The sequence below is a fragment of the Lepus europaeus genome, chromosome 3 (genome assembly GCF_033115175.1).
Source record: "Lepus europaeus isolate LE1 chromosome 3, mLepTim1.pri, whole genome shotgun sequence".
Taxonomy (NCBI): domain Eukaryota; kingdom Metazoa; phylum Chordata; class Mammalia; order Lagomorpha; family Leporidae; genus Lepus; species Lepus europaeus.
In genome coordinates, this window is record NC_084829.1 from 18378321 (window position 1) to 18389221 (window position 10901).

General features: G+C 50.8%; 1 protein-coding gene across 1 annotated transcript in view; it reads left to right on the plus strand.

The window, feature by feature from the left end:
* Positions 1–10901, plus strand: part of KIAA0319 (KIAA0319 ortholog) — a 64530-nt gene that overhangs the window by 8693 nt on the left and 44936 nt on the right. Inside the window, exons 4-8 of the mRNA XM_062187361.1 lie at positions 2365–2463; positions 3949–4046; positions 6444–6531; positions 7413–7505; positions 9582–9714. Coding sequence (XP_062043345.1) covers positions 2365–2463; positions 3949–4046; positions 6444–6531; positions 7413–7505; positions 9582–9714 — 511 coding nt within the window. The remainder of the gene's footprint in view (positions 1–2364; positions 2464–3948; positions 4047–6443; positions 6532–7412; positions 7506–9581; positions 9715–10901) is intronic.

Here is a 10901-nt window from a genome sequence, read left to right on the forward strand (position 1 = left end):
TAAATAAAATAAATATTCTAAAAAATTATTTTAGGGCAGGAGAGCAGAGACTGGTGTGAGAAGAGTCGCGCAGGGTGTAGGTGGCTTGGTTGGCCTCCAGTGTCTTCCTGTGATGTGAACAAGCTCAGGAGGAAGGCTGGAGTGAGATTTTGAAAGATCGTGTGTTTTGTGCCAAGGAATCTGCGCTTTGTCGGCTGTGTACGGAGCGCCCCCATGGTCTCCAGCAGGGGTGCAGAATGGGCGAATGTGTATGGAGGAAATAGGGTGGGGCTGAACAGAGGCGAGAAGACGAAGCTGCAGTGAGAGCTTACAGGGGTGGAGAGAAGGAACCGGACCCGAGAGGCAGTGAGGGAGCGGCATCAGGGGACTTAGTAAGAGGCAGGATGGAGGAAGAGGCTCGGAGGTGTGTGAGCACACGGAGCTGATGTTAGCTGGGCAGTGGGGCTGAAGAGGAGGCAGTAGGAGCTGTCGGGCTAGAGGTGACCGCGAAGACGAAGACCCAGCGACATCTGAGGCCGCCTGGGGTGAGCCGAGGAGAGGACTGGGGGTGGGCTGTGTCCCTTAAAGTCAGTGTGGGCGGAGCTGAAAGAGCAGAAGGAACGGGCAAAGCTGACTGGGCGGAGGTGTGGAGAGGGAGGAGGTGCAGAGCAAAGCAGGGATGTGGGGAGGGGTGGGGGAAGCCGAGCAAATGGTTCCCCTCTGCTCTTCCAAGGTCTAGGCAGGGACCCTGCAACAGCAGACAGGTTAACGAGAGAAAAACAAGCAGGAGTTTATTAACGTGCCCCGCTCGTGTGTGCCGTGTGCAGTCAGCCCCCCGTGCACACGGGTTCTCCGTATGTGGATTCTACCGACCACGACTGAAGAGCTCTTTAGAAAGCTGTTGTGCCTGTGCTGGACACGCATGGGCTCTGCCCTGCGTCATTATTCCCCAGACAACACAGTGTGACAGTTACCGACGCAGCATTCGCACTGCACGGGGTACTCCGAGTAAGCCACAGACGGAGTCGACAGGAGGCTGTGCATCGGTTCTATGCAGGTGCCACACCATTTCATACAGGAACTGAGAATCCATGGAGGCTCATGTCCATGGGGTGTCTTGGTGCCACAGCCCTGGGTACCAGGGGACAGCTGGGTATATGGGAGAAGCCCAGGGAAACGAGTAAACCTCAGACAGGCGGCCTACAGCTCTGGCTTCTGTAGCTCTTCAACTAAAGCAAAGAGGAGAGGGGATGGGCAGGTGGCACAAGGTGACCAGGAGAAGATGCTAAGCGGGAGTGGGGTTTGCTGAGCCGGTGCACGTGGGTGTGTTTCCCTTGACCAGAGTCCTGGTCGTTTAGACTTCTTCCGGGTACAAAGCAGAGACAGCCTCACGTACGGAGATGCCCATTACTGCTGCAAATGTCGCTTCTGACGTGGGGACCTCTGCTCGTCGTCAGAGCGCCTCCTTGCCTGCTGTTTCTGGAAACCACCAGCCCGGAATCGTCCTCATTACCAGATGCACGTTTGCGGTGGCACATTCTGGCCGACAGTCGTGTGTTCTGGGGTGGCATATTCTGGTTCCCCACAGTCCCACAAAGGAAGAAGTGATTAAAGTGTGGGTGCCGCAGAGGCCACCGTGGGGCTGGTGAAGCTTCCATTCCATTTGCTAAGAAAGCAGTTATGGCCGTAGACAAGACCTAAGGGCCGGTGTATTTTGGGAATGACCCCCTCTTTCCCAGGCATGTTAGCGGAGAGCTGGATCAGAAATGGAGCAGCTGGGACTCAAACCAGTGCCCATATGGGATGCTAGCATTAGAGGCTGGGTCTTTAACCCTCTGTGCCACAGCGTCGGCCCCCAAGTGTTCCCTTTCTCTGTGTAATGATTTCACAAATGAAAGGCAAGCCTATAGAACTGTAGTATGAACATATCGATGAAATCCTGGTTGTAGAGAAAGTAAAGGAGTGGCGTTCTGAGTGCTGACTTAGTAGCCACAGCTGACGTCCTGCTGCTGGAGTTCAAGTTGCCGTTTTATATCCAGGATGACTGGAAAGATGGGGTTGCTATTAGAGCTGCATGGTGTGTGACTAATGGCACAGAAACACTTGTGACTCCGCTCAGGCTTTTTATAACTAACCATACCCAGCACCTTGCTCGGTCAGCGGCAGGTGTTGATTCCTCGCGGGGTGTGTGTGTGCGTGGGGGTCCCCCGGCTGCACCAGCGAGGGCACAGTCTGGTTCCTCGCCAGAGGAACCACGTGCATGGAAGACTCAGAAGCACATGCGGCTTCAGTTGCTAAGTACTAAAACAGAGGCCTCATAGGCCAGCGCTATGGCACCACTGCAGGATGGAATGCCATGTAGTGTTATTTCTAATTCACTTTCAGTGAAAGAACTCACAGTGTCTGCTGGAGAAAACCAGGAAATAACTTTACCCAACGCTGAAGTCCAACTGGAGGCCTTCGTTGTGCCGGCGCCCCCTGCAGGTGAGAGTTTGAACTTATGCCGGCGCCCCCTGCAGGTGAGAGTTTGCCTTTCCTCTTTGGGATGTTCTTCCAGCGTCATCTTCACTGGCTCCTTGCAACACGGAGTAGTTTCTCAGTACTGTGTGACGTCACCAACAAAGGTTCTACTGTGGAAGACAAGGCTGTGATGATCACCAGCATCAAAGTTTGCTGAAATGGTTTTAAATGGAGCAAGAGCAAAGCAAACTGAACGCAGTAACAGCCTTTAGTGGGCCGGGATGGAGAGTCCTACGTTTGTGATGGTGCAGCAGAGGGGTGTATTATAGCGGGAGAGACTGCCCTGGGCAGATCGTGACGCATGAGGACCCACAGAGCCGGGAAGAGTCACTGGGATGAGGGAGGTGGCGCACACCCCTGGGTAGGCGCGTGGACTCGGCTCTGAGGTCCTCAGGGTACCCACATCAGCTGCCCAGGAAGCGTTGTTCAGCATTCTTCCCCAGCTTGCTCCGTGCTCCCTGTTCAGTGACGTTCCACCCAGCCCCGGGGCCTGTCAGACGCCTCCTCTCTGAGGTGGACGCGATCTGATGGAGTTGGCTATGGCTCACTCAGGCCAGCTTCTTTATTCAGAAATGGTCATATTTTGTATTTGTATTTTAATCCACTGGGCGAGGTACCTCATACTTTACTGTTATATGAAAGTGAGCGACAATTTCGTACTAACACAGAGATGTTACGTCCAATTTTCTTTAATGCACTCCCACAACAGATCAAGAGAGTGGAAGTGCCCTTGTCTTTCATTACACAAGACGCAGTATGGTGGGTTACCCTGTGTTAAAACAACGTGGGTAATGTGGCTTTGCACCCTGAAAAGAGAGTCTGAAATGTTAATGGTGAGCTTAGGGAGGTTTTGGATTTTTTAACTTTATATAGTTTTCCAAATTTCCTATAGGTATGTAAAATATATAAATATGTTTTAAAATTAAAAGAAAATTTATAATAAAATTATATGTGGTCAGGCATTTGGCTTAGTGGTTAAGATGCTGCTTGGGTTGCCTGTACTGGATATCAGAGTGTCTGGGCTCAAGTCCCAGCTCCACTCCTGATTCCAGCTTCCTGCTAGTGTACATCCTGGGAGGTGAAGTATTTGGCTCTCTGCCACCCATGTAGGAAACGCAGATTGAGTTCTCTGCTCCTGGCTTTGGTCTGGCCCAGCCCCAGCTGTTGTGGGCATTTGGAGAGTGAAGCAGCAGGTGGAAGATCTGTGTGTGTACACGTGTGTGTACACGTGTGTGCATATCTCTGTCCCTTGCTTTCAAATATATAAAATAAGTAATTCATCAATCAGAACCTTATTACTCCTCACTTGGCTGGAATTTGAAAGCTGAGTTCAGTGTATTTAAGGGTGGCAGTCCTGGGGGATTTAAGGTCATCATCGCCTTCCCTCTGTCTGGGTTCTGTGTGACCACTCAGAACTTACAACCACTTATATTTCTGCTTTGCTCTCAGAAACAGCCTACAACTATGAATGGAGTCTAATAAGCCACCCTGAAGACTACCAAGGGGAGATAAGACAAGGATACACGCAAACCCTTAACCTCTCTGGAGTAAGTAACTGGGGGTGAGTTGTCTGTGATGGCTCAGCCCAGAATGCACATAATATCATCTTGCTGTTGCACCCAGTGGTCTGTGTTATGGTGAAGATCAAAAGAAGGCTTGGCCGTGTCGGTCGGTGGGCAGGTGGTTGAGTAGGGAGGCTTCTGGGTGGCTTTGCTTTGTTTGAAGGGCCTGAAAGAGCAGCTCTGGGAAAAGCAACTGCTTGCCCAGTGATCCCTGCGGTGCCCCCTGTTCTAACTCTTGTTTTCCTTGCACTGCTGGCGACACTCTCTTGTCTCTGGTTCTCAGTCAGGCACAGTTCTAAGAGTTGCCCAAATTCCATTCCAAGTCTGCAGATTGCTTTGACTCTCAAGTATGGCTCTCATCACAAGAGATGTAGGATGAATGCGCTGACTTAGCTGCTAGAGGTCTGGTCTCCTGCAGGGTGATTTTCTGTCTTCCTCTCCCGAGATTGTTCAGCTACGGTGCAGCATGAGCAGGTGTCACCCCAGTGTCATGGTGCAATGTGGGTGTGCAGCATCCCTGTATTATTCTGTCACATGGCTGTGAGTCACGCCCCATGTTATCGTGCAGCATGAGGTGTGCACACTCTCCTGGCATTGAACCTCATTTCCCAAAGCATGGTCCATAATCGCCAACAGCCAGCTGACCAGAGCTAGGTGTTAAAAATGCAGGATTCGGGGCCAGCGCTGTAGCATAGCTGCAAACCTTCATCCCATATGGGCGCTGGTTGGAGTCCTGGCTGCTGCACTTCTGGTCCAGCTCCCTGCTATGGACTGGAAAAGCAGTGGAAGATGGCCCAAGTCCTTGGGCCCCTGCACCTATGTGGGAGACCCGGAAGAAGCTCCTGGCTGCTTTGGATAAGCTCAGCTCTGGACATTGTGGCCATTTGGGGAGTGAACCAATGGATGGAAGACCTCTCTCTCTCTCTCTCTCTCTCTCTCTCTCTCTCTCTGCCTCTGCCTCTCTTTAACTCTGCCTTGCAAATAAATAAATCTTTTTTTTTTAAATGCAGGGTTTTAAGGCTGACATTATGGCACAGTGGGTTAGGCTGCCACCTGCAACACTGGCATCTGTTACAGGCAGCAGTTTAAGCCCTGGCTGTTCCACTTCTGATCCATCTCCTGAGTCATGTGCCTGGGAAAGCAGCTGAAGATGATCCAAGCACTTTAGTCCCTGACACCCAGGTGGGAGACCAGGATGCAATTCCTGGCTCCTGGCTTTGGCCTGGCCCAGCCCTGGCCATGGTGGCCATTTGGGAGTGAACCAAGAAATGCAAGCACTTTCTATCTCTATCTCTATCTCTATCTCCATCTCCATCTCCATCTCCATCTCCATCTCCATCTCCATCTCCATCTCCATCTCCATCCCTCTTCCCCTCTCCCTTCCTCTCCCCTTTCCCTCCCCTTCCTCTTCTTCTCCCTCTCGCCCTCTGTAACTCTGCCTTTCAAATAAATAAATATCTTATTATCTTTATTTTTTATACAGGCAGAGTGGACTGTGAGAGAGAGAGAGAGAGAGAGAGAGAGAGAGAGAGAGAGAGAGAGAGGGAGGTCTTCCTTTTCCATTGGCTCACCGCCTAATGGCCGCTGCAGCCAGCGTGCTGCGCTGATCCGAAAACAGGAGCCAGGTGCTTCTCCTGGTCTCCCATGCGGGTGCAGGGCCCAAGGACTTGGGCCATCCTCCATGTCCTCCTGGGGCCACAGCAGAGAGCTGGACTGGAAGAGGGGCAACCAGGACAGAATCCGGCACCCCAACCGGGACTAGAACCCGGTGTGCCGGTGCTGCAGGCGGAGGATTAGCCTAGTGAGCCGCAGCGCCAGCCAGAATAAATATTTTTTTTAAATGCAGGCTTCCCTGACCCATGTTTAAGAACTGCTGACCCTTCTCTGCCATCTCTGAGCTCTGTAACTTGTCTAGGTGACTTCAGCGCTCCAGAGGGCAGTTTCCAACCTGTGGCCGCTTCTTGGTTTTTATTGATCTGTTTAATTTGTTTGAAAGGCAGACAGGGACAGGAAGGTAGGCAGAGACATCTCCCTCTGCTGATTTCCTCCCCAAATGCCTGCGACAGCCAGGGCTGAGCCAGGCACTGAATCCAGGTCAGCTGCATGAACCATCACGTGCCACCTTCCAAGGCACACAGCAGCAAGAATCTGGAATCGGGAGCAGAACCAGGACTTGAACCCAGGCACTCCGGTCTGGGACACAGCTGTCCTAAGTGGCATCTTAACCAGTGCGGTGTGGCAGGCTCATTACAGACCTGGATGGAAATCTACCCTCTGTGCAACCTTAGGAGCACGGGTCAGGGGACATCTCTGCCTCTTCCGGGTACTGCACCTGTCACGTCTCTCGCATGCTTACCTGTGTGACTTTTCTTTGTGTTGCAGTTGTCAGCAGGGTTTTATGCCTTCAGAGTGGCTGTTTCCAGCGAAAATGCCTTTGGAGAAGGCTTTGTCAATGTCACCGTTAGGCCAGGTATGTCCATGGGGGGAAAGACTTCTTGTGATACAGAGTGTCTCTGTTTTTGGTGCTCATGGCATGTGATATATTCCTTATCTTTACATTAGGCTCTGTTGTAGCGAAGATAGACAAGGGTTATGTCCTTGTTTATGTCTTTATTCTAAATAGCTCTCAGTTCTTACTTGACAGCACCGTCTGTGGCTGCCAGTGCATGGCTGGCCGTTCCGAGTGCCTTAGCCTCCTCTGCCTGACATCGACCCCGTCAGCTCTGCCACCTCCTTCCCTCTGATTCAGCTCTACCCTAGGTGCAGGGCAGGTCACGCACGTTCACTGAGCAACAAACAGGGTCAGAGGGAAAAGCGTCCTTCGGGCATCCAAGCCCACTGCCTGCCCTTAGGTTAGCGCATTTGTGCAGCTGGAGAAACAGGTGGCTCCGTGAGCGGAACGTGGGCTGCCTTCGACCTCAGCGCCCGTCAGTGGGACTGGGGGCGCCACCTGCACAGCAGAGATGCTAGCTCCACCCCCCTCCTTACCTGAGAGCTGCCGGCTCTGCCACCCGCGCATTCTGCCTGGCTGGTAGTACAGCGGAAGCTTGGCACAGTCAGATTCAGATCAATCAGCGGGAAGGCTGGGCAGGGCTCTGCAGTGATGCCTCACCTCCTGTGACCGACCCCTGGGTGATTACTGCACGTCTTCCCTGAGCCCGTGGGTGCAAACGCAAACCTCCGGACAAGTTCCTAAAATGTGCAGGCGGACTCCCAGGCTGAGACCTTCTCCACGGATGTCTGTAGTCAGCTTTTCAGAAGCAGTGGTTTTGTTTGGGTGACAACACACACGCGCATGCGCACACACACACACACGGTGTGCACTCAGCCCTGGCCTCTTCTCTGTCGCAGCCAGAAGAGCCAACCTGCCTCCCGTGGCAGTCGTCTTGCCCCAGACACAGGAACTCATCCTGCCTGAGACATCCGCACTCTTCGACGGCAGCCGTGAGTACCTGGGCTGCTTTGGGGTTTTCCCTTGGGTCCTCTGAGCTTCAACAGGTGCGCCTCCTCCAGGCTGGGTGGACTCAGGGGCCAATAGACTTCTAAATGATCATCTTTGATCTCAAATGCTCTGTTCCTTCGTCCCAGCTTCTCTGTTCCATGCTCACTTTCCCTTCAGTAAAGTCTTGTTTGTCCAGGAAGAAGTTCGCCAGGCTCCAGCTCTGTGAGTTGGATTTAAAACAATTATGGAAGAATCTCCTTTTGATGTTAGGGAGTATACTGAATGGCAGTTGGAAAATCACTTTAAATAATTCCTAGCAGGCTTACCGTCAGTGGATGGAAGTGGGTAGCGTTGTATTTGTTAATTTTTCTTTAAAAAAGATATTTATTTATTTGAAAGTCAGAGTTATATATATATATATATATATATATATATATATATATATATATATATATATATAAAAATCTTCCATCTATTGGTTCATTCTCCAGATGGCCACAACAGCCAGGGGTGAGCCAGGCTGAAGCTAGGAGCCAGCAGCCTCCTCTGGGCCTCCCATGTGGGTGACAGGGGACCAAGAACTTGGGCCATCTACTGCTGCTTTTCCCAGGCCATTAGCAGGGAGCTGGATCAGAAGTGGAGCAGCCAGGACACACACCTGTGTCCCTGTGGGATGCTGGCATTACAGGCGGTGGCTTTACCTGCTACATCACACGCCAGCCCCTTACTTGTTAATTCGGAGTTTGTTCCTTCCAGCAGAGGTTATGTGGAAAGGGCCTCTGCATAACTCCAGGTGTCCATGCGGTGAGAACATTGAAAACATAACCATGTCTGACCTGGCTCAACTGAATGAGTGTACTCAGTAGTTGGATTTTATGTGCATGGACTCCTAAAGTGAAGACCAGATCCTGTAGCACATGGGGGCAGAGCTGCAGAGCTGCAGAGCTGGTGTTGGGGAAGGGACACTTGGCCCTCCTGCTGCTCACCGGCAGCCTGCGTGTGCGTGCAGGTGGCTAACGGGACTGCTTGTGTCTGTTCACGTGGAGATGTCTGCACTACTCTGAACGGCGTCTCCACCAGGGAGGATGCATTTGATCCCTCTCATTTAGGGCCAGTTCGGTGTCATGGCAGGATATGGCTCAGAATTATTAATCCATCACCTGAGCTTGTTCTTGCTTGAAAAGAAGGAGATGGCGCTGGCTGCCGTCCAGGTCATTTAGTCTGCAATTCTGCATGGCACCTGCTGTGTGCTGTCTTTGAAAGTTGAAATTTTCATGTAGGATAGGACTTTGCTATGGATTTATACCTTAATAATTCATATGGTAAAAGTTGTTTTATGGATTATAGATAAGCATCTCAGTGGTTTATGACTGTTAGTTCAGATACATTTGAGAAGCCACGGTAGGATTAGCACTGCTGTCCTGAGATAACTACGAGTACTGTTTCAGTGTGCTGCTCTTTGTGGCTCCTGATTTTAAGAAAGCAACAATGCCAGCCATGGTGCTCCTTAAACATGTACGAGTAGGGGGAAACCTCACTCAACTGAATCTGCTGGAAATCCCAGAGAAAAATGCAGATGATTAATTTAGGGAAACAGCAATACTTAATACCAGGGGACTTCAAAAAGTTCATGGACAAACAGAACTGAGAGATAAGCTCATTCACAGCAGAAGATGGCCCAATTGTTTGGGTCCTTGTTACCCACGTGGGAGATCTGGAAGAAGCTCCTGGCTCCTGGCTTCTGCCTGGCCCAGCTCTGGCCATTGTAGACATTTGGGGAGAGGACCAGAGAGCAGACGATCTCTCTCTCTCTCTCTCCTTCTCTGTAACTCTTTCAAATAAATAAATCTTTACAAAAAAAGGTAAGTTGATTTTGGTACAAAATATTTGAAGCCCATACTTAATTTTCACATAATATACTTTGTTGTGAACTTTTTGAAGAGCTCTTGTTCATATTCATTCAGATCTATGCAAGTATATAATTTCATATAAAAATGAATTTCAGTTATATAAACCGTGAAGCTTATATCTCGCTGTTCCTACTCGTCACTCTGGTCTTTTTTCTCTTCGTGTTTCAGAAAGCACAGATGATGCTGAAATAGTGAGCTATCGCTGGGAAGAGGTTGGCGGGCCTCTCCTGGGACCCCAGGCCTCGGTGGACTCCCCGCTCCTGCGCTTGTCGAACCTCGCTCCTGGGAACTACACGCTCAGGCAAGTGGCTCCCCGCTGTGTCTTCCCTGCTTCTTCTACGTGATGCCTAGAAAACACCACCGCTTCTTAGTCTGAGCGAGACAGCTTTGGTTTCCGGAGGGTTTTGGTTGGCTGCCCTGTGGACTCTGACATCCTCACTAACCGCCCGTGGGTCGAGAGTGCCCGTTGTGCAGTCGCTCGGCTCGAGTTGTCAGGATCGCGTGCAGAGAGCACCGTTTTGCTCTGGTGAGTTGTGCAGAAGGCAGCTGGCAGCTCCCGAGTCGCAGGGAGACAGCTGTACGATCGTCTGCTAACTGTCTTATCTACCTTTTTTTTAAAAACTTTTATTTAATGCATATAAATTTCCAAAGTACAGCTCATGGACCACAATGGCCCTCCCCCCAATAACTTCCCTCCCACTCGCAACCCCACCCCCGCTCCCTCTCCCCTTCCATTCACATCAAGATTCCTTTTCTTTATTTTATTTTATTTTATTTTATTTTATTTTATTTTTTTATTTTTTGACAGGCAGAGTGGACAGTGAGAGAGACAGAGAGAAAGGTCTTCCTTTGCCGTTGGTTCACCCTCCAATGGCCGCCGAGGCCAGCGTGCTGCAGCCGGCACACTGCGCTGATCCGAAGGCAGGAGCCAGGTGCTTATCCTGGTCTCCCATGCGGGTGCAGGGCCCAAGCACTTGGACCATCCTCCACTGCACTCCCGGGCCATGGCAGAGAGCTGGCCTGGAAGAGGGGCAACCGGGACAGAATCCGGCACCCCGACCGGGACTAGAACCTGGGGTGCTGGCGCCGCAGGCTGAGGATTAGCCTAGTGAGCTGTGGCACCGGCCAAGATTCATTTTCAATTCTCTTTATATACAGAAGATCAGTTTAGTATATATTAAGTAAAGATTTCAACAGTTTGCACCCACATAGAAACACAAAGTGAAAAATACTGTTTGAGTACTAGTTATAGCATTAAATCACAATGTACAGCACGTTAAGGACAGAGATCCTACATGATGTCTTATCTACCTTAATCTTTTCCTTTGCATAACCAAGGAATAGTGAACCACACATATTCCAATTAGGAAATTCGGTGCTTGTTGGTGTGTGTGTAACTGGGAAGCCATGACCACAGTCCAGAGAATAAGCACTTCCAAGTGCCCCCCAGACTCCTGGTGCCCCTTGGGGACCCCTCTCACCCTCTGC